General features: G+C 66.3%; 1 protein-coding gene across 2 annotated transcripts; it reads left to right on the top strand.

Annotated features, from left to right (window-relative positions):
• Positions 1–3,128: 3,128 nt before the first annotated feature.
• On the top strand, positions 3,129–16,738 carry MXD4 (MAX dimerization protein 4). 2 transcript variants are annotated; one of them, XR_011485992.1, is made up of 7 exons: positions 3,129–3,343; positions 3,443–3,542; positions 6,817–6,846; positions 12,248–12,362; positions 13,157–13,319; positions 13,495–14,140; positions 14,728–16,738. XR_011485992.1 is itself a non-coding variant. In XM_070462539.1 (6 exons), the coding sequence occupies exons 1-6, from the start codon at positions 3,280–3,282 to the stop codon at positions 13,650–13,652; spliced, it is 630 nt and encodes a 209-aa protein (XP_070318640.1). In that variant the 5' UTR covers positions 3,129–3,279; the 3' UTR covers positions 13,653–16,738. The 2 variants fall into 2 exon arrangements, 1 of the variants encoding a protein (XP_070318640.1); XM_070462539.1 differs by having other exon boundaries at positions 13,495–16,738.
• Positions 16,739–17,262: the final 524 nt, after the last annotated feature.

The raw sequence follows: 17,262 nt of genomic DNA, 5'->3' as shown, positions 1-17,262 counted from the left end.
CAGCCTTTCACAAGCTTCCCCCCAGGACTCCTCCTACGGTCTTCCCGTGCCCAGAGAGGGGCGTGCAGTTCTCATTTAAGAGCCAGGGAAGTTGAGGCTGGGGTGGGGTGGCGGATGAAACCCACCAAACAGACCCCTAAGGCCTCCTAGTTTCAGGCCTCGTGACTTCTCCCTGAGTCCCCTGGGCTGGGAGCCCTGGGGTGAACTGGGCTTCTAAGAGCAGCGGGGGAGAGAGTTCGGAGGAAGGGGCAGAGACGGGAATGTGGGCTGGGGGGCCTGCTGGGAGCCTGGGAGAGGGGAGGGGAGTCGGGTGGGTGGGAATGGTCCAGGGCCTGTCTTGGGACACCAAGTGAAGGAAAGGGGTGGAGGCCTGGATTCCCAGAGGGAGGAGCCTCCGAAGCCCGCCTCCTGTCTTCCAGCGGCCTGGGTGGGTTTGCACTCTGACAGGACAGGTCTCTGCACAGAAGGGGCAGGGAGAGCTGGGCAGGCGTGGGAGACTGGGTAGGCCAGGAGGCTGCTGGCCCAGAGAAGGCTGCCGGAGGTGACTGGGCCCTGCCGGAGACCTGCTCTAGGGAACAGTCCCAGGGGGGCACCCTGCCATCCTTGGACCTGGACCAGCCAGCACCGACCCAGGGTGGCCCCCAGTGCCTACACTGCCCCATCCATGGGGGGTTGGGAGGGGCGCAATGAGGCTCTGCCTGTAGACACCTGACAGGTCCCGGGCAAGGCCACCCCATCCATCCTCCCCGTCGCCCCAGCACCCTCAGTTGGTGGCCTTGGACTCTCCCCGGGGAGCTCTGGACTCGCTCATGGCTGCAGGTTGGGCCGGGCGGGACCACCACCCCTGCTGGCTCTCTCCATCCCCCCATCCACCGCTGGACTCACGTGGCGCCGCGGGGCTGCCACCCCCCCCAAAAGGGACCCCGATGCCTCTGCCCACACTGGCCCAGCCCACGTCCCCACCCGCCCCTCACTGCGCAGGGGCACCCAGGCAGTGTGGACCCTACGGGCAGTGTGGACCCTGCGGGCACAGCGAAGTGGGCCATCTTGCGTGTGGCTGGGGGAGGGGGTTGCCCCAAAGGCCTAGACGTAGTCAGTGGCGCAAGGTGGGAACCACCCCCACTCCTGCAGTCACGTCTCCGCACCCGTGCCCCTCAGCAGGAGGGAGGGTGGGTGTCCAGCAGGCGCCCTCACAGGGGTATAGGCGCAGCTCTACGACTGCAGTCAGCAGCGCACCCTCACGTCACCAGGGGTGGCCTGACCTTGCAAACACCAAGCGGTAAGCCAGGGGTCCTGCCTCCAACACCCAGAGCCCACGATGCAGCCCGGCCCTCCTTTACCCTGCGCAGCCCTGGCTGCCCCCCAAAACTATGCAGAGGGCCCAGCACTCAGCGCTTGCTAAGGATCCGCCCTGACCCTGGGGTGACGGTGGAGCGGGGGCAGAAAGGGCCCAAGTTAACAGCCAGGTAGTGTCTTGTGTTTTTGTTTTCGCATTTTTGCCTGCATTTTGGAGGATCTCCTTTCCCAGCTCAGGGACTGCACCCAGGCCCTAGGCAATGAAAGCCAGGAGTCCTAACCTCTGGAATGCCAGGGAATTCCCTGGAAGTGTTGTTTTAATGTCCACAGAGGGCTGTGTGTAATGCCAGTTTCCAAGTCTCTCACTGGGTTCTGCCACCCTTGGGGGGGGGGGGCGGGGAGGTGGGCACACATTCCTAACCCCCTTTCTCAGATCAAGTTGTGCTGGGCCTGAAGGTGGTTTGGTCTCCATGCTCCTGTGTCACCAGCCCTGGGTCACATGTCTGGCAGTGCTAATCTCCATTCTGTTGGGAATGCTGGGAGACCCTGGCCAAGTCCCTAAACCTCAGGATTCCGTCTTTTTGCCTGTAAATCGAGGATGTGGAAACCCAAGGAAATGCATATATACAGCCAAGAAGTCCTGAGACTGCACGTGCTTGATTTTTAGTGTTTGTTCTGTTTTGTTGGCAGCAGCCCTGGGGAGTCCAGTCATTTATACCCCACAATCTCAATAACCTCTGAGAGGGAAAAATCAAGTGGGACTGAGGCCCATCTGGGGCTGCCCCCCACCCCCAGGCAGCCTGTCCTGCTTCTGTGGGCCAGCTTAGGGTCAGGGGTCACTAGGGCCACCCGCCAGCCAGCTGGAAGCTCATGAGAGCTCCCCTCCCTGGCAAAGCAATTTTCTTCCCTAGAAAGCGCTTCCGTGGCCAGAGGGGACAAGTGCTAGCCTCTTGGAATGTCCCACCGTTTGGGCCAGACGTGATCGCGCAGTCCTCTGCTCATGGGAGCCAGTTTAGACTGTGGCGGCAGAGCGTTGCCCCCCCTTTCTTTTCTCAGATTCTTCCTTCGGCCCTAGGGTCCGCTGGGCGGCTCTGAGGGACCCCTCCAGCTGTGGGCCTCAGTTTCCCCACTGAGATCCTCAGGAAGGCCTGACCGTTAGGCTCAGACCGTCTACGCCCCTCCTCCAAGCCCGAGCCTTTCCCGGGGTCTCGCTGTGTCCGGCGGGGAGGGTTGCCGTTTTTTGCAGCCTCACGGGAGACCCCAGAGGAAACCGCGAGGACCCGAACTTCCGCGAAGCCAATGCGGCAGCAGGCTCGGGGCGACAGGTTCCTGCGCAGAGAACACGGACCAGCGGACCGGCGGGGTGTCCGAATCGCTCCCCGAGCCCCAGCGGGCCCTCGCGCGGGGGCCGGGCGGAGGATGGCCCCGCCGCGCTCGGCTTCCTCTCGGCAACGCTTTCGGCCGCGGCGCCCTCATTGGCCGCGCGCCCCGCGACCAACCATTGGCTCCGCCGGCCCTACTTTACATGGCCCGCTCTGGGCCAATAGGCGCGAGGCGCCTACTTAACATGCACGCCGGCCGCCAATCAGCGTGCGCGGGGGCCGGGCCCCCACGTGCTGTTGCTAAGCTTGGGCTTCTAAATTGTTACTACCGCGGCGGGCCTATCGGAGCGGAGGCTCGCAGCTGTCAACATTCTCGGCCCCGCCCGAGGCGTGCGGCCGGCTCCCATTGGCCCCGGCAGGGCCCAGGGCCCGCCCCCGCCGCACGAGCGCCGGCTCTCATTTGCTGCGCCGGCCGCCGCTCGCCCTTATGTGTCAATTTGAGGGCCTCGAGGCGGAGGGGTGGCGGCCGAGCGCTCGGGGAGTCCGCGGGCGTCTGGGGAAGTGGGGCCGCCGGGCGCGCGGGGCGGGCGGCGAGCGGAGCCGGCCGGGCAGCGGCCGCCGCCGTCCCGGAGCGCGCACGCGGGGGCGGGCAGGCGGGAGGATGGAGCTGAACTCCCTGCTGATCCTGCTGGAGGCGGCCGAGTACCTGGAGCGCAGGGACCGAGGTAGAGCCCCGCGCCCCTTTGTGCGGCCGGACCGCGGGCGGGCGGGCGGGCGGGCGGGGCCGGGGCCGGGGGCCCGCTGACCGCGCCGTCTGTCCGCAGAGGCCGAGCACGGCTACGCGTCGGTGCTGCCCTTCGACGGCGACTTCGCCAGGAAGAAAACAAAGGCGGCCGGCCTGGTGCGCAAGGCCCCGAACAACAGGTACCGCCCCCCGCGCGCGCGCGCGGCGTCCCCCGCCCCGGCCCGGGCCGCGGGGCTTTACGCCCCCCGCCCGCCCCGGAGCGCGCTCCCCACCCTGGGCCTGACCCTGGCCCGCGCGGCCCGGCGGCCCGCCTGGAGGAGGAGGCGCCCGGGCCGCCGCAGCCCCGCCCGGCCGGCCGCGCCCGCCCCGTCGCCATCTTCCCCGCGGGCCGCGCCTCCTCGGCCTCTCGCGTAAACAGTGCCACGCGTACAGCGCCCGTCGCCCGGGGTCTCTTCCCGGGGCGGCTCTCCGCCCCAGGCTTGTTCTGGACTTTTCCGCGCGGGAAATAAGTTGTCAGGGGCGCTGGCCGGTGCCCCCTGGGTCTGGGGAAACTGAGGTTCGGCGCGGAAGCAGCGTAGGCCCGCTGGCCCTGACCTCTGCCCGCCGCGGGCCGGTGGGTTGCATCTCCGCCAAGAGCCGAGCCCTGCTGCCTGGCCGAGTGCCCCCAGGCCCCCGGGATCTGCAGGCTGGAGGCCCTGCCCCGGGTCCCCGGGCCCTCACACGGTGCCCGCCGCTCCCACCCTGCTTCCTGACCCAAGTGAAACTCCAGCAATCACTGCCGGGGTCCCTGTCTTTTGAGTCAGAGGCCCTTTTCCTAAGGGGCCGGGAGGGGCTGCAGGCTGGTGTGCTGCAGGCTGGCCTGGGTCCCGGGCTGAGGAAGCCGGAAAGCCCGGGTGCACGTGTCTGGGTGGGAGAGGGAACCCTCAGCTAGGGCCCCCGCGGGGATTCCACTCTCTGGCTGCCCTGGGGACCACAGCACACCTGGTGGTGCCCAGCGGCCCATGTTGGTTCTGGCCCATGTTGCCAGGCTGGGAGCTGCACTTCCAGGGGGCTTGGGGGCCTCTTGGCAGAGGGTGCGGCTCATTCCTGTGGCCTGCTCGTTCTTGGGAAATAGAAAGGCTGGCACAGGGACCCATCTCCTGTGACGTTTTGGCGCCCTGGGCCTGGCAAGAAAGCGGTGGAGTCTCCATCTGCTCTGGCTGGACATGCCTCTGAGTCCCAGCCCCGGGTCCCCTGCTGGAGACCGTTTGGGGCAGGGGGGTGTGCTGGTGGGGGGACAGCAGGGCCTCAGGCCTCCTTGGTGAGCCAGCTAGGCCCCTGCTGTTGGTTCCCACTGTCCCAAGCGCTCTGCCACCCATGGAAAACTTTGGACAGTGACTTTTCAGTCCTAAAGCTCGGGTACCCAAAGCTGGTAACCAAGAGCACTGCTAGGGTTCTCTCGCACGTGCTAGTTAATGGCCACCCAGCCCCATGAAGGAGATGTTATTTTTGTCTCTGGAGCTGAGGAAAGGGAGGCACAGGAGATTGAACCATTTGCTAGGGCCACCCTCCTGTCTCCAGGGCTCCTGTTCCGAGGTGGGCCCTCTGCCACCAGCACTCTGCTGGGGTGGAGACCTCGACGGCACTCAGGAGGGACCCAGAGGGTCTTCTGAGCCAGGGTGCACCTCCCTGCTGCTCCTCTGGGGGGAGCCCAGTGCTTTAGTCACCCCAGGGCTCCCAGGGCACCCCACGTGGCTGTCCTGGCCCAGCCGGGCATCGGGCGGCCCAGACCAGGGGCCAGGGTTCAGGGCACAGGATGTAAAGGCCTGACTTGGCGAGGCAGCTGACACCTGCAAGGTCTGTGTCCCCCTTAGGTGGGGAAAGGGGTGGGCACAGAGGGGACCAGGACGAGGCCGGGGAGGTGGGGCAGAAGGGCAGTGCGTGCTAGGGGAGACGGTGACCCCCACCATTGCCGGGGCTACAGGAAGGGGCATTGGTTCAGCAGGAGGGGACTGGAGCTGGTCAGGGATCAGGTCCTACAGAGAAGTGGGCACAAGAGTGCCTCCTTCGAGGGGTTAAAGGGGGGAGCCAGTGGTGATATCAGGGACCCACTTAGCAGGGCCCTAGACAGGCAGTGTCTACCTCCCCAGGCCGCTGTGATCCTGGGACCCAAGTGACAGTCTCCCCCCAGGGCTCCACAAGTGTTGGGGACGAGGGGGAGCTTCGGGAGGGCTCTGGTCCCTTTGTGTCCCCAGGTTGCCCGAGCAGGGCAGCCTCCATCTGTGAGGGTCAGGCCGCCAGGCCCCTCGCCGAAGGACGCTGGCCACCCCTCACGCCCCTTAGGAGCGAGCAGACCCACAGGTCCATGGCGCCGGGCTGCCGTCCAGGCCAGCAAGGAGCCTGACGGCTGTGCCCCCGCCCCGCCAACCCTGGCAGAGTTTCGGAGGCGCCCTGCCCAGCCCATGTGACCAGCGAAGCCCTCGAGGCCCTGGAACGTGGAGGTTCTGAGGCTCCACAGGGCCGCCCGGGAGCCAGTTGCCCGGGTGGGAGGAGAGGAGGCCTTGGGCCCGTGGGGCTGTGCTGGGACCCCGAGCCATGGCAGATGGCAGAGGCAGGCTGGACGGGTGAGCCCACGGGGTCGGGATGGGAGACACCTGACCCCGGGTTCCTGGAGCAGGAGGGCGAGGGTGGGCGGGCGGAGGCGGCAGGGCTCCGGGAGGGAGTGGGGTGCGGGCCTGGGGCCCATCTGGGTGCGTTCCGAGGTGGCCTGGGTCCTCTGCCACAGCCCTGCCCTCTTGGTGCTCGGACTCCGCTTCCATCCGAAGGCGGCAGGGTTTGGGCAGCAGAGGGGGCCGCCGGCCCCAGAGAGGCCAGTCTTCCCAGGCCTCAGCCCCGCAGGGAAGCCGTGAAGTAGAGGGCTGGCCCAGAAGCACCCGTGTCTCAGAGGCTGCCTTCTGGGCTGATGCCCCCTGGCCCGGGACCACTGCTCGCCGGGCGTCCCCGTGGGAATGGCGAGCTGTAGGCCTGCGGCTGTGTGAGCCGGATGGGGTGGGGCAGTGCCCTGGCTGGTGACACTGGGCTGGGTGCTCAGGTCCCCAGGCTTGGCCTCTGTGCCAGCCCAGGTGGCTCCCGGTGCCCTGCTGGCCTCGGGGAGTGGGCAGCTGAAGATGCAGATGGCTTGGTGCCCAGCCGCCTCGGGAGCGGAGGGTGGTCAGTCCCAGGGCCGGCTCCTGCTGCTCCGCAGGCCTGGCCCACCGCTCTGGAAGGGGCCCAGGCCCTCCTGCTGGCTGGGCACCCTGGACGTGGTGGCACCCCTCTGTCTCTTGGTCACCGGGGGCGAGGTGCCCCAGCTTCCGGTCAGCCGTTGCTCGCCACCTGTGCCGTCTGCAAGGTCTCCGGACCCCCAGGCGGCCTGCGCCCCTGCGCCCTGGCGGCGGGCAGCGAAGTGAGCTCTGTTTTTGTTTCTCCACACAGGTCCTCACACAATGAACTAGAAAAGCACAGGTAAGCGGTCTCTCCCCTCACCCCCGTGTGAGCCTCCTGGCTTGTCACACCTGCCCTTCTGCCCAGGGGTGTTGCAGCCAGCCCTCACCCCGTCTCTCTGCCTTTGCCTCCCGGCCTGGCTCAGCACGCTGCCGGGCAGGCCCTTGTCTGGGGAGTGCAGGTGGCCGGGCTCTGCTCCCCGGTTCTGCTAAGCCAGACAGCGGGGCTGGAGCTCCAGGCCCTCCCTGCCCTTGGGAGCTCTGCCTGGGGGCGCAGCAGCAGGGGGTCTGTGTGGAGGGTCAGGGCCAGCTCCCTGGAGGAGGAGCCCATCTGTGTTGGGGTAACTGAACCCTTCTGGGAGCAGCTCCGTTAGCCTTTAAGATGCTGGCCTCCTACCGGGAAGGTTCAGCCCTCTCGATCTGGGGGCCCCAGCCCTGGGGCCCCGACTTCCAAGGAATTCCGAGCGGTCTTGTCCACAGGCGGTGGGGTGGGCAGCCAGGGCTTGGCCATGTGGGCCTGGTGGGTAGCTCTGCTTCGGGCAGGATCCGGTGGAGGCCTGCTTCATGCCCACCTGCTGACCACCGAATAGGGCCCTCTCTGGTCCTCCTCTGAGGAGCGTCGGGCCTGCGGTGAGAAGGGTAGCACAGTGGCCCGGAGGGGCTGCTCCCCCCAGCCCCTGGCTGCACCCCAGGGCCCTGTGCCCTCCTCTGGCCCTCCGCCCCCTGGCTGGCCCCGGCCTGCAGACCGCCCTCTGCAGGGGGAGCAGGCCTGGCCAGGCTCGGCCTCTGGGACAGGTGTCCTTGTGACCGACCCCAGCAGTACTGATGGGGAGCTGTGGGTGCGTCCAGGAACCTCAAGGCTGGGACCAGGGGTGATTCCCCGGGGATGTGAGTGGTAGTTTTCTCCTGACCTTGGCTCCCGTCTTCAGATGGGCCGGTTCTTCCCTGCTCTCTTGGCCTGGAGTGGGGTGGGGACCGGGGGTCTGCACGTGAGATGGACAGTCGCAGCTTGCCCTGGAGCTTGGCCGGCTCTGTGTGTCCCCACCCCCACGCCTACACCCACAGCAGCACCAGCTTCCGCCCCCCTGGGATCGGGCCCTCTGCTGGGCGGGCGCTGAGCAGGGACAGGACGCCGTGTTCTCTGGAGGAGCCGCGCTTCCTGGACCGCTCCTGTGCGTTTGGGGGGTTCCTGAGAGAGCCAGCCTGGCCCTGGGTTGCTCCCTGGCCAGGGGAGTCGGCCAGGCTCAACCGGGGCCCCGGAGCCTGGACCGGCAGGTGGGGGTGCCCTGGAGAAGGCTCCCTGGGGTGGTACCTGGGGAATGGCCCCCCAGTGCAGACGGGGGGTGGTGGTGATGATGCAGGAGGGCAAGTGTTGAGGACACTGCAGCAGGAGGAGGAGGAGGCGGGGGATCAGGGTTGGCCTTTGACCCCTGTAGCTGCCCCTTGACCCTGGCCTTGGGCTCAGCCTCCTTCTCCCAGAGCCAGTCCTGAGGCTGGGCCTTGGGGGGCCCTTTTGAGACGGGTGGGGGTGGTGGGCGGCCTGGGATCTCCATGTACCCACCCCCCACCCCAGCCCAGTGCAGGGGCCTCTGTTCCTGGCCGGCCCAGAGGCAGGCGTGGTCAGCTCTGAGGAGCCCAGGGTCCTGGAGCTGGGGACCCTGTCAGGGACCTCAGCCGTGGCTCGGCCCGTGGCTGCCTGGGGCTGGTGCCGGATGCGCCTGGCTGCTGGCCACAGGAAGGGCCGCCTGCTGTCCCGGGGAAGGCAGGAAGCATCTGGGGGTCTCCTTCCCTGGATGCTGGCTTCTCTGGAGGTGTGCCACCTTGGGCTGCTGGGCTTCCCCTTCCCATGCCTCTGAGCGGGTGGCCCCCCCAGCCCACCCAGCCTGCCCTGCTCCTCCTCCGTCCTCCCCGCAGAGACGGCCACTCCAGCCAGTCCTCCCGGGCCAGTGCTCAGCTCCTGACCCTAGTGACGGTGGGCCGCGGCAGCTGTGTTCCTTGGCACCTGCGGCTCAGCTCCAGGCTTTCGCTTTTGTAGGGGAGAGGCTGTCCTCAGCACCCCACGGTGGGGCATTCCCTACCACAAAGGCCAGCCCGGGGCCCTCAGTGGAGCCCTGCCCACCTCTCTCTCCCCAGCATAGACGTTATTCGGCTCCTACGTGTGGGTCCCTGCACGGGAGGTGTGCAGGGCAGCTGCCCCGTCTGCCTGGTGCAGCCCCTCCAGGCCTTGCCCCCTCACAGCAGTCAGTACAGGGGGACGGGGTGGAAGCGGGCTGCCTCGCCCCCCGTCTCAGCCGCCAGCGGTCTGTGGGTCACTGTTGGCGTCACCCCTTCCCTGGAGCCAGATCTGGGGCTCTTCAGTGCGCGGCCGCCCTGCCCTTTGGGCCTGGGGCGCCTGGCACGGCAGCTCATCGCCGAGGAGCAGGGCTTCCAGAGACAAGGAGGGCCCGCATTGGGGGCCGGGCTGTAGCCAGTCGCCTGGGCAGGAGCTGCCATTAGCAATTGTGCGGGTCTGCCCCCCGGTCCACACGGGGCTCCTGCAGGAAGTGGCCAGTGTTCAGAGCTCCCAGGAATGCCGGGTGCAGCCGCGGGGCACTGGCAGAGGGCCTGGTGCTGTAGCAGCTCCAGAGGAGGGCCGAGCAGAGCCCATTGCTGCCCAGCTCCTTGGCACACTCCTCTGGCTCTGAGAGGTCAGGGGAGGCCTGCTCCCCACTGCTGGCCCTGTGGTCCAGCCGGACCTCCCCGCCTGGGGGCTGGCTGGACAGCTCATCCTGAGCTGAGCATGGCACGGCTGTAGCCAGCAGCTTCTCCTTGTCTCTTGAGAAACTGCTTCTTTCTGACTTCTAAAGAACGCTGTTCACGGACGTTGTGGGCAAGCATGGACCCCCCAGTCCCCACGCCCCACCCCAGGGGCAGCGTCCTGGGCAGCTGGGTGCGGAGCCTGCCGTTCTGTTCCACGTGGTCCTCAGGGATGGGAGCAGAACCTTGCCACCCGCTATTCCCTAACCTGACTTTTCCCCCAACGCCCGCGTGCGTTGTCTGCCTGAGTCCGTGTGGTCTCCCTGCCGGGTGCCCACAGGGTTCTTCGTGACAGCTCTCCAGGAAGCGCAGACGGTACTGTCGTAGGGTTGGGTCTGGTCTTGTGGGTCTGGAGCTGGAGATGGATTCATGGGGCCAAGATGCTAGACTTAGAGATGCCGGTTGAGGGTTGAGCCCCCTTGGTGGCCCTTCAGAACTGCAGTCCCACCGAGGAGGGTGTGAGTGCCCTCTGGGCAACCCAACAGCCAGTCAAAGCTTTTCTGTTTCAGCCCAAATCAGCATCTCCTGGGTGAGTGCTCCTTCCCCAGGTCGCGGTGAGATGGTGTCGGTTCTGTTAGATTAGCCATCATGTTCTGCAACTTGCCTGTTTGCGTCCTTTGCCTGCTTTCCCATGAAGGTACTCCTCTTTTGTCTTTGATGTGTGCGAGCTGAAAATGTCACGAATACTCACCGTTTGTCTTTTATGTGTATTGCAGATATTTTCCTGCTGTTTGTCTTTTACTTGTGTTTATTTTTCCTTGTACAAATGTGTCTTTTCCTGATTGTAAAAGTAATATGTGGATTTTTAGCATAGAGAACCTGGAAAATAGAAAAGAATGCATAAAACCAAAGCAATAAATGTTGCCAACCATGTCACGTGGAGACGCGTGCTTCCTGCTCTTCATTGTGTCCTGTGGAGTCTCTCGTGTGTGTTCACTGCTTTATTTTTTGATTGGTCCTTGGGTCACTGCTCTGTCTGCTGACACATCCACTCTGGTCATGGTGTGGAAACGTGGAGTACCCTGAGATGATGAGGTGGTGGAACATGGGGGGTCCTTTTCATTCATTTGTTTTCCTTTTGATTTGCATCTTCTGGTTTTCCACAAAAGATCATGTACTGTGTGTGTACTCAGATGGTGGATTGTGAGCATTGCCATTTGCCTGAGTGGACGGGGAGCCCCACTCGTGAGCTGGCTGCAGGTGGCAGGTCGGGGTCCCCAGGGGTCTCTGACTGTGAGCCGTGCTCGCGCACAAAGCTATTTACTGGGGCACTGAGGCTGTCGGGCCGTGAGCCCACCGCGGGCCCCTCTCACGGCCCTGGTGCCCATGGCCCTGCTCCGGGAGGCCTGGGGTCTGAGCGCAGCCTCAGTCTCGTGTTGACGTTCTAAGGTCAAACTCAAGTTCACTTGTAGAATTGTGGGCCTCGCTGCCCGGGGCTGGGGTGCCAGCTGGCAAGGGGCTGGTCTGCAGGATGGTGTGGTATGGACGTGGGTGTCTGGCCCTGGTAGCTGGGTCAGCCCTACCCCCATCAGATGGGGCTGTTATCACCGCAGGGGGGATGGCTCCTGCGCCCTCCATCTCTGCACTTTGGGGGCCCCCTCTGTCCAAGGGACGTGGCCATCATGGCACGCTTTCCTTCCAGACACTGAGGGAGACTGGCTTTGGAACGAGGGGGATGTAAGGTGGAGCTGCCAGGGTTGGCGCCTGAGGTGGGGGGTGTGCGCGCCGGCTCTGGTGATGGCGGGGCAGCAGGGTGGCAGAGCCTGGCCGGGGGTGGGGGTGCCTGCCCTCGTCCCTCTCCTGAGAGTGTCAGCTGCGTGGACAGCTTGGTTTAGAAACCACTTGGGTGGCCTGCATGGGCTCCGGTGGGCACGGGGACGTAGCAGAGGCCCCCGGCCATCAGCGTGCTTTGAGGGTGAGCCTGGCCGCCCGTCCCCAGTGAGCGGAGCTGGGGAAGAAGGGCGCTTCCAGGTCACAGCTCCTCGCCCGAGGCCCCAACCTGAGCAGATGCTGTTGGGTCTTAGGGTTTTGTGGGGAGACTGCGTTCACCTGAGTGGCCACGGGGACAGGATCTAGAGTGAGGCAGTGTCTGAAGGGGTCCCAGACGCGGGTGGGGGGCTTGTCTGCGGCCTTCGCTGACTCGGATGGACTCACATTGCCATGGTGATGAGAGTGCCCAGAGAGCACCCTGCGCTTGGCGAGGCGGTGGGTGGAAAGCTCACTGGGGGTGTCTTGGACCTCTGAGCCCCGGGAGCCTGACCGGCAGCCTTGCTTCTCCTCCTCCAAGTTGTCCCCCCAAGGCTTCTGGACCCCATTGTGGAGGCAAGGGGCAGCGGGGGAGCCAGGGCTCTCGGAGCCTGGCGGCAGCACTTGGAGCCCCAGAAGCTGTGCTGGCCGCACAGGCCCAGCCTCAGGGCCTGTTCCTCTCCTGGGGCTTCTGGCGGGCTGTGGGGGGCTGGGGGCCGCTGCCAGTCAGGCTGGGAGGGGCGCCTGGGCGCGGCCCTGGGCAGGCAGGTCCGTGCAGGAGTCTGCTGGCCCCATGCCCCCCGAGCCCTCAGTCTGCTCCGCTGACCTGCCCCAGGGGCCGAGCTGCCTCGGCCTGACCGTCGTGTCTTTGGCTCTTTCAGACGAGCCAAACTCCGGCTCTACCTGGAGCAGCTCAAGCAGCTAGTGCCCCTGGGCCCAGACAGCACCCGCCACACCACACTGAGCCTCCTGAAGCGCGCCAAGATGCACATCAAGGTGAGTGGGGTGCCCCACTGCGGCCCCACTGCCCTGGGGAGGGACCCCGGGGCCCGAGGACGGGCTGTGGGCCGCCCAGCAGGGGCTCCGCGGGGGCCCGCGGTCTCTGGTGGGTGAGGGGCTCGGCCGCAGCGGGGGCAGGTTGGGTTCTCTGGGCCGTTGGGGGGGGGGGGGTGGGCTGTAGATCACCCCCCAGGCCCTGGTGTTGGGGGAGGCTCTGGGCGGGCATAGGGGTTGGTCTCCAGGAGCCAGCAGTGGGGTGTGGGCTGAGTGAGACGTTGCCAGGGGCTGGCTCTCGAGGCCTTAGGACTGAGGGGTGAGTTTGGGGACCCACCAGGGTGGGTTCAGTCTTCTCGCAGGGCCCCCTGGTGGCGTGGGTGTGGGCCCACCCGGGCAGGGTCCCAACGGGACTCAGCTGGTGCCCTGGGGCCCTCATGGAGAGGCCGCGGCTCCGTGCCCTGGGAGGCGTGCAGAGGGCGGCAGGGAGGCGGCCGCCGGACTGTGCAGGCAGGGTGTCGTCTGAGTTGGAGTGCCAGGCCGGGGCTGGGTGGCGTTGTCCAGGCTCTAGGCCCACTCGTGACTTGGTTTGGTCAAGCTGGCTGGTGGCCGTGTGCCTTCTGGGGGCGGTCAGCAGACGCAGAGCACAGGGCAGGGGGAGAGCGGAGAGGAGGGGTGCGTCAGGCCTTTGGGTCCCGCGCAGAGCACAGGGCTGGGGGGCGGGGGTGGGGCGCACCCACTACCTACCCGCCCCCATCCCCCCGGCTCACAGTTCCACCCCTTACCCCCCCCACCAGAAACTGGAGGAGCAGGACCGGCGGGCGCTGAGCATCAAGGAACAGCTGCAGCGGGAGCATCGCTTCCTGAAGCGGCGCCTGGAGCAGTTGTCGGCACAGAGCCTGGAGCGCGTGCGCACCGACAGCACGGGTTCCGCAGTCTCCACGGATGACTCGGAGCAAGGTGGGCCTTGGGGCTGGGGGCTGGCCTGTTGGGAGCCGCGGGGTGGGGGCAGCGCTTGCTCAAGTGTGGCCCCAGGGACAGGATGAGGAAGCTAGGCCGGGTGCCCCGAGGGCCAGGGGCAGTGGGGGGGCCCTTCGGGGGCCCGGCGCTGACCTGCCCCCTCTGTTCTCCACAGAAGTGGACGTCGAGGGCATGGAGTTTGGCCCCGGCGAGCTGGACAGTGTGGGCAGCAGCAGTGACGTGGACGACCACTACAGCCTGCGGGGCAGCGGCTGCAGCCACCGCAGCTTCGGGCCCCCGTGCAGGCGGCCTGGCCGTCCCGGCCTCTCGTAGGCGCTGCCCTCTCCGCTCCTCGGCCCGCCCGCCTGCCCGCCCGCCCGGCCGAGCGTGTCGACCCTCCGGTCCTTGAAGCCTCTCCACGGGCCCACTGCTGTGCCATTCTGGAAGCTCTGCCGCCGCCCGGGATGCCCGCCTGCCGGTCAGGGCCCACCGCGCCGCCCGCTCCTCCCACCCGGGCAGGGACCCCTTCGGGAGGCGGGGCCCAGCTCCCACATTTGGGAGCCCAGCATAGCCGCGCACCGCGTGTTCTCAGATACCCAGTCATTCCAGAAGTATTAAATGTCATTGCTGCAAACCTCGGCGGGCGCCGTGTGAGGGGTTAATGACCGCCACGGGGAGCTCAGACCCTAACCCCGGATCCCAGCAGAAAGGAGTGGACCAAGGAAGGAAGGCGTGGCTCTCCGTCCATCCGTCCATCTGCCTGTTGGTCCACGTAGGCTCCTGAGGTGTGGACGGAGGGATCCGTGAAGGGCGGGACTCGGGTGAGCACCCTGGGACCGGTGGGTGGACGGCAGCCTTTGCACCTGCAGGCGTCAGGAGCCAGGGCTGGGCTTCCGGGGGGGCTGCCAGGCTACCCCACCCTGACTTGGGCGGCTTCTGCTCTGTTCTTAGGTCCCTCAGATGTGCACACGCATGCACCTAGGCGCACACGCCTGCTCGCACACACATGCACACATACAGACAGGTGGTCACTGGACCCAGAGGGCACACGTCCCGGGGCCTTCAGGGGTCAGTTGGGCACATGCCGGCCCCTGGCCTGTGCCTGGTCCCCCCTCCCACCCCCAGCCCACCTGCCCAGACTGCACAGGGCAGGCACCCCTCCCAGCGGGGGCTGGGGGTTGAAACCATGGGGTCCTCAGAGGCTCTCTCACCTCCCTGTAAAACAACACCAAGCAAAAAGTTGCTGCATTCCAGCAGTCCAGAACAGGGCTCCCGGGAGAGCAGCTTTCCCCCAAAAACAAAGGAGAAACATTTTTAAAGAGAAAGCGCTCTGCCGACTCTGACTCGGCCGCTGTCGCTGTGTGCCGCCTATTTCCTGTACGAGATTTTTTCTACTCTATTTTCCTAGCCGTTTTCGCGTCCTTGTTTGCTGAGGGGTGGGAGCGACCCAGCGTCTCAGGGACTCGTCTGTCACTCGTCTGTCAGCGTCGTCCACGTGTGCCTTGTGTCCCGTGTCTGGCCCCACCCCGACCGCCACCACCAGCATCTCCCGCGTGGCTCACGGGACGCCCCCAGGTGCCCTCCTGGCCCTCTCCCCACAGCCAAGCCCCCTGGGAGCGAGTCGGCCTGGCCAGGTCGGCCCGGGGGGCTGTGCGGCGGCAGGGTTCTGCTCAGTCCCCCGGTGGGAGGGGCCGTGACCTGTGGTCCTCCTGACCCCCCCCCCCCACTGCTGCACAGTCTGACCCCCTGGGGGGCGGGGCGCTAACCCGAAAAGTAGGTTCCTTCCTGCACTCAGCTTGAAGCCTCCCTTCTCCCCGCCCTGAGCAAGGACTCCGGATGTCAGACACTGGCAGCTTCTGAAGACAAACGTTCACCCTAGGTGGACACGCCTGGGCATTAGGAGCCTTCTCCTGGCCTTTTGTCCCCAAGGCATCGTCCCCGGGGACCACACAGCAATATTTTGGTGGGGAGCTGTGGGCCAACTCACAGTAGCGTCTGCCCCTATTGTCTGGTGCGTTGTAGCCAATTTGCAGATTGCGACGGGGAAGGGGTGGGGAACTTGCGTCTACCTTCGGTCACGCCAATGGACGCCCCAGGAGGGTGGCTTGCTGAGGCACAAAGGGGTCCCAGGAGATGACTCTGGCGCAGAACCTGCCCTCCAGGGGCCTGGGAGGGCGGTGGGGAGCAGGCTCGAGGCGGGGACGGTGCAGGTGGCTGGGGAGACTGCTGCATGTTGTGGCGGCTGCAAGGCAAGCTGTGCTCCTCTGGGGCCCAGCATGGCCAGAGGGGCTTCTCCCGTCTGCCTGAGCTCGTTCACTGCGTGTTCCTTGCAAGGACCCCATAGCCTCAGAGCAGGGCAGGATCACCCACAAGTAAGAGCCTTCCTTAGGACATGCAACTGCAGGCCCCTGGGGAGCTCTGTGCTCTGAATTCTAGAGCATCAATTCTCCAGCCACCCCCATCCTCACCCCCAACCCCCGGGAGAGGTTCTCCTCTGGCCTGCAGAGTCCTCCCCAGCTGACCTTCCTGGCTGGGAGATGCTCAGCTTGTGACTTTGCAGGCCATGGTTCCCCTGTGGACTGGGGGGGGGGGGGGCGGGCAGGTTGGTCTCACTAGCCACCCAGGGATGCTGGGGCCCCAAATTTTTCTCCTCACCACCGGCAGTGAGGTCTGTACTGGAGCTGCTCACGTGCCCACCCCCTCCCCCAGCCACCTGCACTGGTGGCCAGGGGGACCAGAGGGTCGTTAAGAGCAAACCTGAGTGTCATGGGGTCTGTAGAAAGCAACCAGGACCAGAACAGGGCCCCGGCGGGGGGGGGGGGGGGGGGCGGACCTGCACCTTCCCTCACGTGCCCTCATGCCCACGTGGTTCTTGGTGGCCGAGAGCCTGGAAGCCCGCGCTTGGGTTTGGGCCCCAGGCCTCAGCACAGGCCCCGCTGGCTGCGGAGGCCAGGGGAAGGCACCCCACTCCGTGCGGCCCTGGCCCTCCCCACGCAGGGCGGGGCTCTGAAGCACGGCGCCCGAGCCCGCTTTCCTGGCGGTGGGGCTGTGTGCCCGGCCACGGTCCTGAAGGCCCCCACCTCCGGTGGGGCTCCGGGTGACCCCATGTGCTGGGTGAGGCAGGTTTCCCCCGAGCTCCCACCCCCGTCTCTCGCAGGGCCAGCTCCCCCGGGCCATCCCCACCGCGTGCACGCAGGACTCTGACCCCACACCTCTCCAGCCATGTCTTGGACACAGGGCAGGTTCCGCACCAGAGTCGGGGGTTGGGGGCTGCTGCCCAGGGTGCCTGGTGCTGGCTGGGTGGGCATGTAACAAGATCCTCGCTGGAAAGAGAGGGCCGCCCCCCCAGCCTGTTCACCGGGAGGGACTGTGCTGTACCGTTCTGTCTTTGTAATATAAATACAGATTTTTATACCTCACTTCTCTGTCTTCCCGTTCTTTCCATCCCTGTGTTGGGCTTCCCTCCCCTCAGTCCACTGGGCGGCCTCGGTGGTCCTCACCACTGTATTGGGAGCCTCGGCTTTCTGGGAGACCCTGCAGACTCCGGCCCTCCCCTTCCTAGGAGCCGGCTGCCGGCACCCCAGTATCAGAGCTGCCTGCCTGGACTTCCCCTGGAGATGAAGGTGGGGTCGAGGTGGAAGCCATCCCCCTGCCATCCTGGGTCTCTTTGCCAGGCGGGAGGTCTTGCTGCCAGCCTGACTTGGCCCCTGGGGCTGGGTCACTACCCTGAGGACAGCGGGGCCCTCAGGGTGTCCTGGGCCGGCCCGCTGAGCTTTGCCGGAGCCTCAGCCGCCTCCGTGTCAAGCGCCCCTCATGCACGGTGGCCACTGGCTCTCAGGGAGGCCCTGGGAGAAGCCCTGGAACCCGGCCTCGGTGTCCCTGGAACGCCCTGCTGTGCAGGTGGGGGTGAGAGGCTAGCGAGGCAGCTCCCTGAGGTCTGTGG

Source organism: Odocoileus virginianus, unplaced genomic scaffold, assembly GCF_023699985.2.
Source record: "Odocoileus virginianus isolate 20LAN1187 ecotype Illinois unplaced genomic scaffold, Ovbor_1.2 Unplaced_Scaffold_5, whole genome shotgun sequence".
Taxonomy (NCBI): Eukaryota; Metazoa; Chordata; class Mammalia; order Artiodactyla; family Cervidae; genus Odocoileus; species Odocoileus virginianus.
This window is presented reverse-complemented; position numbering and strand designations above follow the sequence as displayed.

What these genes read in the sequence shown, in the direction of transcription:
- MXD4 (XM_070462539.1), top strand. Translation starts at nt 3,280, where the DNA reads ATGGAGCTGAACTCCCTGCTGATCCTGCTGGAGGCGGCCGAGTACCTG. An exon ending in CGCAAGGCCCCGAACAACAG is followed by an intron (nt 3,543 to 6,816) that starts GTACCGCCCCCC and finishes TTCTCCACACAG; the next exon opens with GTCCTCACACAATGAACTAG. An exon ending in CACGGATGACTCGGAGCAAG is followed by an intron (nt 13,320 to 13,494) that starts GTGGGCCTTGGG and finishes TGTTCTCCACAG; the next exon opens with AAGTGGACGTCGAGGGCATG.